The sequence below is a fragment of the Molothrus aeneus genome, chromosome 3 (assembly GCF_037042795.1).
Source record: "Molothrus aeneus isolate 106 chromosome 3, BPBGC_Maene_1.0, whole genome shotgun sequence".
Classification (NCBI taxonomy): Eukaryota; Metazoa; Chordata; class Aves; order Passeriformes; family Icteridae; genus Molothrus; species Molothrus aeneus.
In genome coordinates, this window is record NC_089648.1 from 49,589,956 (window position 1) to 49,605,902 (window position 15,947).

The 15,947-nt window shown below is 43.8% G+C and overlaps 1 protein-coding gene across 1 annotated transcript in view; it reads right to left on the bottom strand.

Annotated features, from left to right (window-relative positions):
• The window catches only part of NHSL1 (NHS like 1), a 181,595-nt gene extending 166,450 nt beyond the window's left edge, over positions 1 to 15,145 (bottom strand). The window contains exon 1 of the mRNA XM_066546879.1: positions 14,788 to 15,145. Coding sequence (XP_066402976.1) covers positions 14,788 to 15,145 — 358 coding nt within the window. The remainder of the gene's footprint in view (positions 1 to 14,787) is intronic.
• Positions 15,146 to 15,947: the final 802 nt, after the last annotated feature.

A 15,947-nucleotide genomic window follows, 5' to 3' on the forward strand; every position in this document is an offset into this window, starting at 1 on the left:
TACAATAGATAGGCAAGATATTTATCTAAAACATTACTTCATTAGGAAACACTGGGGCACATCCATAGAAAACAACCCCAAAACTTACCTACACACTTTTGACTTCTCTCTGTCTCCTACATCTTCACTATTATAAACAGACTCCCAAAGTGCCAGCCTCAGCATTTTTGTCTCCTGGAGCAGCAGACTCTTGCCTATGAAGGCAGCACTACAGTGTAAGGATGGACTGAGCTCTGAGGATGTGAGCATGGGGGAGGGAAGCTTCAATATTACAACCCATCCATCAACCACTTCTATAAAGCTCTTTTGTTCCAAGTTCATACTTAGCAACTCAAGGTCAAAACTGATGTTGGAAAATGCAAATCGTAAGTCAACCCAGACTTTCACCCCGTGTCTCTTCTTGACCTTAAACGCAAACAAGAAACAGGCAAAAAGAAAGTTTCAGCAACATGACCTATTTATATAAAAATATGTATTGAGGAATACTAACAAATTAAAAACTACTGAGGGTTAATCTACACTACTACTGACACAGATTAGGAAAAAAAAATCGGAATATGTGCATTTAGGATAAAAGGCGCTTACTTTTTTGGCTCTCTTACACTTTGGGCAAAGCGAATTTCACCTGGTGGGGGCTTTTCCGTTTGTTTCATTTTTTTGTGTGTGTCTGTCGGGATTTGATTTTCTAGTTTTGAGCTGTTTTTGTTTTTTTTTTTTTCTCTGAGAGAGACACACACACAAGCTTTGATTGAAAGCACCACAGGGAAAACTAGCTGGTTGAAAAAACCCCAACCTTTTCCTCTCTGGGACAAAACAAAGGAACACATCTCTATTAGCCTTTGTCTTTAAGAAGTCCTGGGTCAGATGTTGGCAGCCTCCACAAAGAAGAAAAATAGTAGGTATTACCAATAAAAAAGCAAGGGTTTCATTGCAGCCAAGAAAACAGGATGTATTCCACAGGCTATAACTGTTCTCCTTAGAAACACAATATGGGGAGCAAAAAAAAGAAAAATCATTCATTACACTCAAATACTTAAGAGCAGACTTTTCAATGAACCCCATTTTTGCAGGATTCCATGGCAGAAAGCAACAGAGGTGCCAAATACCTGAGATTACAAGCTTATCCAGTGGATATTTCCCAGAGGTGCTGTAAGAAAAATCAATTTACATGGACAACAGAAAGACAGTGTAAGACAAGAGAACTCTGACACAGAACTCTCATCTAGTATTTAAAAATCTCTTAATTTTAGATGATCTGGCAGTCTTTAGAATTGTCATCACAAAACTCTGAGTTTTATTCCAAGAGTTTACATATAACATCTTTCATATGGGAAAAGTCCTGCCAAGAGCTTTAAATATAGCTGTGTTGAATGCCAGTTTGGCTTCCTCCATGTGAATTTGGACAATTTTAACAAGAGTTTATGAACTTGCACTGGGAAAAAAAATTGTATAATGATAGTTTGCCATCCATGTATGTAAGTTATAAGTTATGTAAAACACCAGATAATTCTGCAGTCTAGCAAAAACATTTTAAAACTATTTCTCTCCAATAGCTTTGATTTGGCCCTTAAATCACAACTTTCTTCTAAAGTACCACCACACTTACACAGTCCTGGCAATTAAGTCAGCCTGAAGGGCTGCTTACTTAGGGGAAGGATAGGAAAATGTGTTTAATTAGCAGCAACTCAGGAACTGCTTTATTTGATCAACTGCTGCTGTGGATGATCAAAAAGGTGTTTCCTGTAATTCTCATTGGAGTTCGCTTGCTTGCCCCAAGCAAGATGAAGAACAGAACTGTATGGTATGTTTTCCACCCTCCTTAATAAAGCTCCCATCAACAAGCAAAAAATAGGGTACTGTAGCAATGTAACCTAGATCCTAGACAGTTTCCAAAAACCCAGCCAAGGATCTTTGTCAGAATTTCAAAGAGAAGCCGCTGCTGAAATTCTTAAGCATGCGGAAGGGTTGTTCAGGACTCCTCCTGCACACAGTGAATGCTTTTCACTCCCTAAGAGGTCATTGCCAGCAGGATCTGTAAGGTGAGACACTGGAAACAGTTCCCACTTTCTCCACTGGAGACAGTTTCCATCTTTCTGAGATCAAGTTTATTACCTTGCCGTTCAACAGAAACAATAGGTATTTTTATGGAGAGTATTAAAGCTCTTCCCAAGAAGCACTGCAAGGTCAGAAGTCCTCAAGTAAATAATTATAAGTAAAAATAAAAAATATTATTTTTAATTTTTAGAGTGTGATTTTTGGCTCCCCACTCTATAACTTGATTAACTAACACCGTCCCTTGCCCATCCTTTTTCAAATAAATGTACCAAGACATAGTCACAGTTTAGGAATGGTATTTTCCAATTTAGTACTCCTGCTAAAACCACACCACTGCTTGCTCCCCCTTCACTCCAACTGGAAGCACAGGTGGAGATAAGGACAATTAACTGGAAACAGCAATGAGATAAGAAAATGAACAGCAGCAATATTAATAAAAAAAGGAATAAGACAAAGAAACTATTTACATGGATAGCCCATGACAATAAGCAAGTAGCAGGCAATGGCCTGAGGTGGTACAGAATAACATCCGGGTCCCTGCCACACGCCTTCTCATCTAAAAATCACCCTGTCCTGGCCAAAACCAGGACAGACATTTACCAAAGGCCACAGAGTACCCCAGCTCTCTTGATCAAGTTGTTGCTCATCTTGGGTGCCACTAGGACCTCTCTAGGACAGCCTTCCAGTAAGGAGTTATCCGTGTTCATGGTTACAATACTTTGGCAGGAGGCAATGAGAACAAACTGTAATGCATCAAACTCCATTTAAACATATGGAAAAACAGTTTTACTATGAGAGTTGTGATTGCTCCACCCTTGGAGATATTCAAAACCCAAATGCACACAGCCCTCAGCACGTGGCTCCCACTCAGCCTGTCCTGAGTAGGGGGCTGGATTAGGTGGCCACAGACAGCAGGTAGTGACCAATAACTCAGTGTCCAGATGGAGGCTGGTGACAAGAGACCAGTCCCATTCTGGGACCAGTCCTGTTTAATGCCATCAGTGACAAAGATGAGGGGATCAATGCACCCTCAGCAACTTTGCAGGTTACAGACACCAAGCTGAGTGGTGTGGTTGACGCGCCTGAGGGGCAGGATGCCATCCAGAGGGATGTGGATTAGCTCAACACACGGACCCATGGGAACACTATAGGTTTACTCATTTGGTTGCAATGCTCTCAAGACAGGACCTTTGGTGACCACTCAAGCAGCCTCAAGAACTCTCCCTTGAAAAGTTTCATTCCATTCAAACTCACTGTCTCAGCTTCAACAACAGCCACCAAGGCAGGGGGATAAAGGTAATACAGCACATGGCACACAGTAAAGTACCTTTTATAACACCTTGTGAGTGGAGGCTGTGCTCTTGTGCTAACCATGACCATGCACAACTTTCAGGCTGACAGTGAGTGACACTGCTCACTTCAGTGTTCACATACAGAGTTCCTACCTGCAGTTGCTATTTGGTGCTATCTGTCTTTTGTCAGTCATTTTTCCAATTGGCTGTTTTTATTAAAATCTGAGATAGTCTCCCTAATAAATTCAAAGTTCCAGAGATATGTCCATGCTTTCATTTGTCTTCGGGATTAACTTTATTCATATTTTTACAAGCCACTAATACTAATCTAAATTAGAAATACCATATGTGCATAGACATAACTAGTGATAAAACCAGTGGAGCACAAACATGCCAAGCTGACAGGAGCTCAAAAGAAGACAAGCTTTTGTCTATCATGACCTAATTCATTTTTCTACCAGTTGCACTACACAATGCATTTAAATTGTTTAAATATTTGATGTGTTAACCTACAGCACATTATCTCTATGTACAATGCTAAATTACTCACTCTTCATCCTACATTTTGCAAGCTGCAGCTATTTCCAGACTGAAGCAAGTTTCACGATTTGTCAGCAAGGTTACTAACAGTAAAAAAATGTTTTGTAAAGAAAAAGCTACTGTATTTTATGTGTTGGGAAAAGAGGTGGGAGAGGAAAACGTGCTCAGTTAGAGCAGCAGGGTCAAAACAACACGCCTTGAAGAGCACTCCCCTCCCATGTTACATACCACACTCTTCAGAGGGGACATCACAAATTACAGAATTCAAGCCAAACTCAGCAATGAGTGGGAGCAGGCAAGATAATAAGAACTGCAGATGGTTTTAGTCTTCATTACCATCCAGTAGACACAATGTCTCTGTAACAGATATGGACAAACAGAGGCTTTTGTAACATGACAAACTAAAAAGCACCAAGAGCTGTATGTTTTTGTGGTATTCTTCACCTCAGGCAAACACTCTGTAGATTTCTAATTACCTGCTCTTCCTCTAGACCTCAAAAAAGCCCATAACTGTTGTGAAACTTTGGGTTCTTCAAAACAGACCGTTTTAAGCCACACTTAACTAAATTACCATCTTCTGGATTCACTCATGTGTTATGACTAGACTCTTTCAGGGCAAAGAGCCTTCTAAATCTCACTTCAATCTGCACTGTGGCTGTGCTGTGTAAGTGCTTCCCAATGTTTTAAGGAAATTTGTTATCGCAAACAGGCCAACACTGCAATTTAATCTTCCTTTAATTTATCCTTCCAGGATAAGCAAGCACAGTCCCCCTCCTCTCCATGCAGATTTGGAGAAGGGCAGCCCTGTCCTACCACTGACCATCAAGACAAGGCAGGGCAAGAGAACTGACGCACACTTGCCTCGTTTTCTCCAGCTTCCCTTTCTTTCCTGAAGGTAAAGATCACGATTCTAGATTACAATTGTATATATTTCGTAATTATTATACAATTATAACAGCAACAGTAATTTCAAAATCAACTGCAATCATGTATTTACATTGAAACCACCCTTGTTATGATCTTGCTTGCCTCCCCAGGACAAGGCAAACCCTGCGCCTTGGATGCTACCCGTGATTTCCGAAGCGCAGAGGCAGAGCCACTTGGGCTGGCGTTGTACAACCGGGGCTGAGCCCAGCTGCAGCCCCACGGGGCCAGGGCCCCCCTCCACAGGACTGCTCCCTGCAGGGCTCGGCTGCCCCAGCCTGCCCAACAGGACTGCACATGCTCCCCACTGCCAGGGCAGCAGCCAGAGATGGCAGGAAGGGTGTTGGCCCCACGGAGATCAGTTGCCGTACCAGTTTCCCATATCTGGGCTCCCAACAAGGTCGCGAATGCAGCTGGTGCAAAACCTTTCAGTTCTAACCCCACTACGACCCTTCTGTTTCCTGCCATAGCCATTCCCTACGGCATGCATTCAGCCGTGCAGAATGAGTTTATGGTAAGTATACTTATACCCTAAAATACCTGATCTTCTAATCACATACACATTATTAAAATAAAGTTAGCAGGAGGAACTACATAGTCACCTCCAACCTTTATTTTAATAGAACAAGGAAATAGCTCAATGAACAACTTTTAGGAAACTGCATCTAAACTAACACACCAAGATGTATTTATGAACATTTCTGTATTTTCATTCTTTCTTCCTCACAACAAATCTGGAACAAACTTATTTCTTTTTCATATTTAAAAATCTTAAAGTTCACATAAGAAGGCCTCCATGTTTCCAACACTACAAATCAAAATAGTATAAAAGAGGTTATAACCATGTACTTAATTGCATTATTGTTCATATACACGTGAACATATATCTTCAATCTTACAGAGTGATAATTTTCAGAAATTCTTGGGTTCTTGGACTTCTGCAAATAAATATTTTTCAGTGTCTAGGACATATATTGGAGGGAAGAAAAATAATTCAAAATTTGAGTAGTAAGAATTTTATTTGCATCATGTCCAGAATAATAGGTGATGGATTTTGCTGTGTTATCAACCAAGCTTTGCTTGAGCTATCTTTCTTCTAAATTGAAGATCAAATACCACAGTTAATGAAAAGTTTTGTAAGAGCTTGCTCCCATTTCCTGGTAGTTGGGTTCTTTTTTCTACTTCAAAATATTTTAAGTGTCTCTAAGGACAATGTGGCTAACAACATTTTGATTTTTTTTTTAACTTTTAATAATACTACATTAGTCAAGCATCACTTGGTTTCTCAGTCGTTCCAAGCAGATTCAGTTACTCACCATGAGCTAGATACAGAACAGGAAGGGAAAGCCAACACCACTTGCTTGGGAGCTCTTCTCTTCCATGCAGCAGGAACAAAAGGTGCCACTAGAGATAACCCACAAGGCACTCATCTTGGATCCTGCTGAGCTTCCTGTAAGCAAACTCCATCTGCTGCCAAAAGCTAAAACTTGCTAAAGTAGAAAACAAAAGACAGATACCCATTTGCAAGGAGAAAGACTGGGCTTGCTTTCTTACTCAAACCCAAAATCTTGGGTTTGAGGAAGAAAGAAACTTTACAAATGTAACAGCCAGACACAAGGAATGTATATAAGCCAGTGAGTGGCAATATTTATTCCACCAGTTAAAAGCTGATGAGAGCTCTTCTGCAGCCAGCGTTTTGACACTAAAAATTCTTTTTAAAAAATTGGGAGGACCAAGAAGAAAGAAGTGCATTCAAGTATAACACATTACCATTTAAAACATACTGCAGAAGTGTCTTGTTTCTATTTTCCAATTGGTTGCTCAACCAGGGAAAAAAAAATCCCACCATTGTCACTATTACTCAATATGCTTGAAATTGCTATCATTTTCCCATTATGATTAACATTTGCATTTAGTGCTAGCAGAAAAAACGAAGTGGCTCACTTCTTCAGATAGCATCCATAGTTCCAATATACTTCAGGAGGCAGCTGTTCTAGTCCTAATCTCTGAAAAGTAGTAGCTAAGTTAATTAAAAAATTACAATCTTAGATTAATCAAAATTTGGTTAGCTAGGCTACAGCCTGATTACAGTAAAAGGAATGTCCAATCAACTAAACAGATCTGCTTATTATCAAGATGTCAAATTTCAAATTAAGACAGAGCTGCTGCTCACATTAGGGAAATTAAACTTACTGAAACATTAAAATGTCCTCTAAGTTTGAAAGTTGTAAGAACTCAGCCACAGACACACATTAAAGTCAGTTCCTTTGAGGGTTTTTTTAATTTCAAGTAATCCCTTGATATTCTCACTTCCATCACTGTAACGATGTAAATGATTTTGTGCTTGCTTTATACCCTATAGCAGAGCAATGGACATGTTTAGAAGGGAAGCAATAGAAATGAAGAAAGGGGCATACTCAGTTATTATGTGCCACACCCACTGTGCCACCACCCCAGGCAGGAAGGCCTTACACTGGGGCTAACACCAAGGGGTTGTGAAATAGAGGGGTGAGGGGGGCTGTCAGGAGAAAGCCAGAAGCTCCATCAAACTTCACCCTTCCCTGTCTCCTCAACTCCTTCCTCACTGACCCAACCAACTATCCGGCCTGCCGAGGCCTGTATTTGTATTTGAGGAAGGTGAAATGCTGAGTTTTAACAAGTGACATGGGTGGTGAGGTGCAGAGCAGACACTGGGACTGTCACATCTCAGAACAGGCAGAGGCAGCTCAGAGCACACCTGGGGTGAGATAGGAATCAAAACTACTAAAGAAAATGAGGAGGAGAAAATAAGAGGAAGGAACTAAAAAAATTAATCAGGTCTTAACCTAAAAACTGTGTAGTCCAGTGATTTCAACAGGGTAACTACCAGAAGAGTGATAGCAAAGTAATTACTGGGTTCTGCTTCTCTCTGCAGGAGTAATTACCCTGCCTCCAGAGTGCCCAAAGCTCAATCACATCCATTTGCCTTAAACATTTATACTCTAACTACTCCTAGTTCTTGAAGGGCAATGAAATCTCATATGCACAATGCTGATTAAAGGACAAGAGGCCAATAAATAAATAAATAAAAACAGCCTAACTTAAACCACCGTAATTTACAAATGACAAAGAGAAAAAAACCCATGACAGCCTGGAGCCAGAAGCAGCCCTGCCCAACTAAAATATGGTAGGATATAAGTACAAACAACTTGCAAAGTCCACCCACATTAATCTGTGCTAAACCCACAGGTAGCAAAATATTTTTTCTAGTCTCTTAAGTTGCATGACATCCAGGCTTTCTGGAGACTGCCATCCAACCAGCAGGTTTCCTATCCAACCTACAGCCAAGAACAACATTTAATTAGCATGTTTAATTGATCTTGTTAACTGTTAGGGTGGACAGCTTTGATCTCGCCTGCTGATAGCTAGTTTAGGACTACAAAAGAAACTGGGGCTTTGCATAATTGCCAAGCTTTCAGTGTGTGTCTTTTAATTCCTTCTGTTTCCCAATCCCCCTTTCTGTTTCTGCTGCACTAGTGCTCCAGATAACAGGAAGCAAAGAACATGCCATCATTTATTTTATCATTTATTTGAGCATGTAGGCGAAAAAAAAGGAAGACAAGGAAAGGGAAATTGCTGCTCCTTCACCCAGAAACCAAGGAAAAGGCCAGGAATTACCACAGTGAATCTGGTCTGGGCAACATTAAATGAAGTACCCCATGGCTGAGGGCAGCCAGCACCAAACACTTCAGTGGAAGATGCAGGGAACACTAAGCATGTGTGGGATAAGCTGCTCCCAACTCCCCTTGAAAGCCTGATCCCACCTTCTGTTGATTAGAGGCTGATTTAAATTCCAGGACAGAGGGTTTGAGGAATTTCAGCGGCTCTCCACTGTGTTGTTCTCTGTTTGTTAATAGGATCATCCAAAAAAATATTCTTCGGCAGGAGATTCATATTAGCTTAGAGAGAAGCCCACAAGACCAAGATTACTAGCTTGCACTCAACCAAGATGAGAGTGTGCCAATACTAATAGGAAGAAAAACTTCTGAGGACATTTTAGTGCATCCTAAAATATCTAGCAACCTTCAAAATAGATCCTAATTGAAAACAACTAAATACAAGTATGTTTAATTCATTAACTACCTCTCCTAAACACTGTTTTCCTGAATGATCAAGCCACTCATAAGTTCCACGGAAATAAATGTTCGTAGGTGGTGTATAATAGGTTCTGGGCCATGTACAAAGCAGCTCTACATTTCAGCCAAAGAGTGTCAACTGTTTTCAGAACAGCAAGCCAAACCCTCATCAAACTGAGTTCAGCTGGAGCTTTGCCACTCAGCAGGACAACGACTTGGCCCACCATCCCCATGGGAAATCTTTTTCTAACTCAGACTTTCTTCCTGCTTATTTCAAGCAAAATCTCCTTTGGATCAGGTTGAATCTCCACAGATAATTAGTCCTGCACTAGCTAAATAAAACAAGAGTTATATTGCTTCTGAGCAGCAAACTGAATAATTACAACAGGGTTAAAGAGAAAATTTCTTCGTTTTTTTCCCAGGGGGAACTTAGGAATTAACTGTTTAACATGGTTGAACTTTGCTGTTGAATCTTCGTATTGCACAGCAGCAGAGAGAAGTACCAAAGTGCAGCCACCTCAAGCATCTGTAATCATGGGTGAACTGTAGCTCCCAAATAGTGCTAGAAAAGAGTTCTTCACCTAAAAGCCTGTCTTTTCTTCACCTAAAAGCCCGTCTTTTCTTCACCTAAAAGCCCGTCTTCTCACCAAAGCTTTCTCATGAGCACATTGTGGTTTTGGTGGTTAGTCTGGGGATTTTGGTTGTGGTGTGTTTTTTTTTCTTTTGTGGGGGTGTGTGTTGTTTGACTTTTTTTTATCCCTAATTTTCTGAAGAAGGATTCTTCTTATTGCTGCAGGATGATGAATATCTTGTATTCTCTGTCCTTATACCAGAAACTATAGAAAGCCAGCCAGCCCGTTCATCTCCTGCCTACTGCTGATACTGTCTCAAATAATGCTCACTTTTGGTGGCTTGGGATGGAGGAGGGGTTTCCCTAGGAATAAGCTGAATAAAGCTTCCTGTTCAGCTAAAGCAGGAAATGTGCTCCAGCACTGCCTTGCACACAAAGAGTGGAAAATACTTACTAAACAAAATAGCAGGAGATGAAGTGTAAACTGGATTGTCCTTCCATCATGCAGACAAATAGAAAGCCTTACTCCCCATGCCCCCAGTTCTCCTGCAGTAATGTCCTTAAACTTGGAGGGAGAAAAAAAAACAACAAAAACATCCATATGTATAGACATTGTGCACCAAAATCAAATTATTATGCTGTGCCTTTAAAATCAAACACTGAAGGATTTTAAGCAACACTAATTAGGAGGTAGCATTTCCTCCCTCCCACAACATTGGCTCCTCGTTAAAATAGGAGGTGCAACTGGCCAAACCCCATCCTGTCAGTGGAGACACTGAACCAGAAGTTGTCATTAGGTTAAACTCCCAGCATCTCTCTCAAATAATCTCTTCAGAAAGACTTTAAAATAAATAGCAGAGAGGACGGAAGGAACAGCCTTCCAGTCTGTCAAACCATTGGGATTTACAGAAAAGAACAGCAATAATATTTTTTGCATAAATAACAGCAGATGGCAGAAGACAAATATTAATGGAAAAAATGTCCTTCTTCATGTCCTACAAAAACAATGACTGTCTAAGGCCCCACAGCATTTCCCAAGAGTTGGCCTTGTAATTCATGCAAGACTTCTCTGCAGCCATTATAAGCTTTTGACGAGCTCTGATCACTTCAAAGAGGCACTTGTCCTCACCCACCCTGACATTTGAGAACCAAAAGTGATGAAAAACTCCATCACCTGATGCTAGGTCACAGCTACAGATGCACACTGCTAGAAAATAAAAAGCTGTTAGGCAAGTCCTGTGGTGTAAAACACATTGTGGCAGCTGGATGCTGGAAACATATGACAAAACATCATGCAAAACAGCAACACACATAAGCTTAATGAAAACCTGATGAAAGACTGTTTAAAAATGTACTGAATCTAATTAATTCTCTAGATGTGACTGGTGCAGCTGAACTAAGGTCACAAGTACTGCATACTACACTCGAATTTTATAAGGCACCTTGAGCCATTAGTGCCTCCCATCACCATGAGTTATAAAGCAGTCATCAGCCCATAGGGCCGTGTCTCATCATATTTTGATGTCCCTTCTATTGGCACAACACCCTGCTCATTATGCAAAGCTCAAATACATGTCAGGAAACTATTTTACTAACTGGCCTTAAAAATAGCCTTGTATTGAAATCATGTCAGGCACAATTTTCTCAGCTGGGGGGATAGAGCAAGAAACTTCTCTGCCACTGTAAACAAAAAGTTAAAGAGAACTAAACCAAACTAGAGAAAGCAGAGTCATTCTAATGAATCTGAAAATTTAGCCATCACCAAGACCACATACACCTGAAAGCTGCCCTCAAAGCGCTGAAGCAGACACGAAATTAAACTCTCCGGGTACATGTGGCACACCAGTACAAAACCCTTGGAAAGGAGGCCTCCCAGCTGAAGGGCATGGCTGAATTCCAGACATGGGGAAGTTTATCCCTAGTAAGGGTTGCAAGGACATAGCACCTACTGCACCACAGCACATCCTCAACCAGTTTGCCACATCAGAAAATTCTCTCCCATGTGGAGAAGTGAATGGATGTCCTTGAACTAATGCATTCCCAGTGAGTATGTGACCAAAGAGAAACATCAGAGATCATCTGATGCACATTTACGTATTCATACTCTAACATCTAGATCTAGGAGCATATGGATCCTACATACACACAAGGACACTGTAGAGACAGAGCAGCAAGCACAGTCAATGACTGCAGAGAGTGACTGAGCGAAGACAAAGAGCTTTGTTCTGCCTGCTTTCCCTCCCTCACACCCCTGCCCCTGCTCAGCGAGGAACAAACACTGATAGACCCCTCTTATCTGAGGGGTACTGCATGTAAACTTCACTTCGAAACAAAATTATGATAGTGCAAAAATAAAAAAAACCACAAACCCACAATTTCAAAGTATGTACTTTCCCAAGCACCATGGACACACATATTGCATATCTTCTACCAGCTGCCAGTTTGCAGCTACTTCCCAAAAAGTGGTTGTAACCCAGATTTGAAGTTTTCTAGTCCTCTGCTGGTCCTTCCCATACAACATCACGCTGAGATCTCAAAAGTTGTTCTGGGACCTTCAGTTGCAAGAGGAAATTATTGTCTGAGCCCCACAAAGAGAACAAAAGCCATTTATTCAAGTAGAAATTACCAGTGATTTGAAAAGCAGGTGTACAGTGTCCTATCCCCTCATCCTGAATGCAAGAGCAAATTACTGAAATCATCTGACACAATGTCATGCTGCACCTGTGTGTTACTTGTGCACCACAAAAGGTGCAGTAGTTTACAATATCTGAAAAGGTTTATGATTAGTAAAAACCTAGTAAATGGGAAAGCAATTCTACAATCCTTGTTGTTCTTACATTCTGCACCAGCAAACAGCTTTCTCCATGAGGCTTCAAAAATTGGAAGGAAAAATCCCCCTTGCTGTTGTTCCCAAACAAAGACAGTATTATTAAACCATTTTCCTTGTTTTCCATATAGTTCCCTTTAATGTCAGGAACAGGGTTAAATTTGCAGACAAGTCTTGACAGCTTATATTACAGAGATGTTCATGGCTCTAACTGCAACTGAGCATCCTACCTGATCTCCTTGAGCAGACTGCAGTATCCAGAAAGCTTATAGGAATTGCCATGGCTTTATGTACAGTTTCAGCCTACACATCAATTCCTACTGACTGAACAGGTAAATAAAATAACCATCCTTTACAAACAAAACAAAAACAAAAAATCCCAAGTCAACAAACAACAAAAAACAAATCAACCAAAACACCAAAAAAAATTAGAGCTAAATAATCGTGAATTCTCTTAGACTTAAACGAACGAGATCTTTGAAAAGTGAATATAGCAGCAGCGGCAGCAATGAGATTGCAAACAGCAAAACTGAATGAACAGAAGACATGACACTTAGCAAAGAATTTAAAACCAAACATAAGAACTGCATCTCGTTTGGGCATACAATCACAAGAGCAAAGACCATCAAATTAAAAGCAATAAGAGGCTTAAGCCAAAAAACTGAGCTATAACAACAACACCAACAATTCATGAATATATAATTTGTGCAAAAGGATGACTAAGAAAGAATACAATCAGTAAGAGTCTGACACCTAGAATTTCAGGGTTTCAGTGCAGCAGGAGCCTTATTTCACCCTTGCCTTTATATACATTGCATCAGTGTATAGTAATCATTAGCATTCTATTTAAACTGAGATAAATAAATATTGCTTCCTATCAGGCAATCAATTTAATACACCACTATACTGCAGGTGTATATCCTCAGTAATAACACACTCGCATTCCAAGTGTGACAGCACCATACCACGCCTAATTAACACAACTATATTGGCAGGAAAGGTTATACTTGTCCTGGTGAGGAAGAAATTCTCCTTCTATTCATCATTCAGTTATAAAGCACCTAAAAAAGTAAAACTGGTTAGCACAAAACTTTAGCCTCACACTTTAAAACCACAAGGTTTAGTATGGATGATGAAGGTGTGCTTCCCCAGAGAAATCACATACTCAGTATACCATAAGGAATACTTTGCAATGAAACAGGTAAGTTATCCATACAAGGTTCATACCCTTTAAATCTTATTTCTGAAATTATCAATTAGCTTATTTCCTTATCAATTTTGCTCATAAGTGTGCCAAATGGAAAGCAAGCTTTCTACTTCCAGTCAGAAGAAAACTGTCGGTGGTCTCTGAGCAACAACCCTATTTAGGCTGGGTTTACACCTTCTATAGCTGCCACAGAAGTTGCAACACAATTCTTTGGGTTCCTGATTGTTTCCAGCACATTGAGAAAGCTAAGCTGATGTTGCAAGCCATCTCCCACATTGTCTGTGGGGAGCTTGGTCTCGCATAAACAAAACTTCATGTACCAGAGGCCAATTTTTACTGGTTCTTTCTCCAAAGTTGGACCAAGCTCAGGAAAAAAAAAAAAAAACAAACCACCTTTTCCTATAGCTCTGTGTAGGTGTACAATTAGTCACTTCTAAGGGCCACTTTACAGGCTCTGAAAGAAACTCAAGAACAGCCTCCCATGCTGCCAGTACTTAGGAATTCGAGGCCGAATCTGCATCTTGCTGCCTGGGCTCCGTATGAAGTTGAAATCTCAAAGTTTTAAATCAGCTCTGCACAAAGAACAGAAGCTCGAGAGAACGGAGAGACACAAACCCAGCTGCAAAATACATCCAGGTTTCTATTTACTGAGGTCTTTCCATGAACATACAAAAGAATTAATCAGGCATGTGGGCTGAACTGTCAGAAGCTCGGCTGATCCCAAGTCTAGCGCACACCCGGCATAAGCACATAAACAAACTCCCCCGGGATGGCAGCGCTCTCGGCTCCCGGTGCTGGCGCCCCCCGCCCCCGGCCAGCCCCCGGCCACGTTCTCTCCCCGGTGAGCGAGGGCTCGGCCGCACAGAAGGGCCGGGGAGCACCCGCGCCCGCCGGTCCCGCACGCTGACACCGCCCCTCCCGCTCGGGCCGCCGACATCCCGGGCCGGAGCCGGGGCCGGGTGTCCCGGAGGGGGATGAGCAGCGCCGCGATACAGCCCGTGGGCACCGGGGGGCCCGGCAGGAGCCGCGGCGGGACCGGAGGCGGCCGCCGCCCCCGAATACGGGAAAAGAGAGATGGGGATGCTTAGGTGTCCCTCTTTCCTTTCTATTTTCAAATAAATCACAAACTAGAGCCCAGCCTGCAGCGCCAACAGCTCCGCCACCGGGCGGCCGCCCTCCTGCGGTCCTCCCGCTCCCCGAGCCGCCCCGCCACCGTCCCGAACGAGCTCGCAGCGCCGGGCGAGGGTGGTACTCACGGATCTTGACTTTGCGGTGGTCGAGGCGGGCGAGGAGCTCTTCCAGGGCGCCGAGGCGGCGCTGGAGCCGGGCGTTGCGGTGGCACAGGGAGTCCGCCTCGCTGAGGATCCCGCCGAAGATGTCGCCGGCGCAGCGGGAGAGGTCGGAGAGCTGCATCAGCAGCGACACCAGCGCGTACGAGCTGACCTGCTCCAGCGTCCCGAAGAGCGGCACCGAGCCGCGGCGGCGCCCGCCGCCCCCCTCCGCCGTCCCGGCGTGGTCCCCGGGAGCCGGGCCGCCCCGCTCCGCGCCATCCCCGCCGGCCTCTTCCAACCTGCACAGCTTCAGCGGCTCCAGGGTCCGCAGGGGGAACGGCATCGCGGCCGGGGACGGGGAGCAGCGCGGGGCACGGCAGCGGCAGGGGTGGGGGGAGAGCTAGGCGTCCCCGGCGCGAAAAGTCTTCATCGGCGCAGCGGCCGCGGTGACAAAAGTTCAGGGAGCGGAGAGGGAGGGAGAGAGAGAGAGAACAGCACAACAACAAATGAATCGGGGCGGGAGGGAGGGCTGCCGGGCTAGGCGCTACGGGGCCGGGGGGGAGCCGCCACCGCCGCCTGGGCGCAGGGGGAGCCCCGAGCGGCGCCCATGTGCGGGAGTGGCCCCCGGAGGCGGGAGCGGCCCCGGGAGGAGGGAGGGGAGGGGAGAGGAGGGGGAGCGGAGCGGGGCGCAGCACCGCCGCACGGCGGGCACGGTGAGAGCCCGGGCCGGCCGGGAGACAGGAAAGAGCCCGGCTTTCTCTCCCCGAAGTGAGGATGAGGCGGGGAGGGAGGGAAAGAGGAAGCGTGGGAGGGGGACTGAAGCGCCCTGGATGCGGCCACAAAGGAGGAAAGCTAGCCAGAGGAGGAGGGGAGAGAAAGCCCGGACCAGCTCCACCTGGGGAACCCCGCGCCGTTGCAGGCACTTTTCTGAACGCACCAAACTCCCAACCCGGAAAGCGAGAGCTGGAAAAAGAGGAGGAGAGAACGGAGGGGGGAAAAAACCTCCACGAACCTGGAAAAAGCAGGAGGCCGCCGCCTACCTGTGGCTCCCCGAACTGGAGCCTCACCCTTCCCGGGCAGCCAAGGTAGCTGCTCCTGGCCCGGCCCCGCGGCGCTCGGTCCAGCGGGACTCCCCCGGGAGAAGC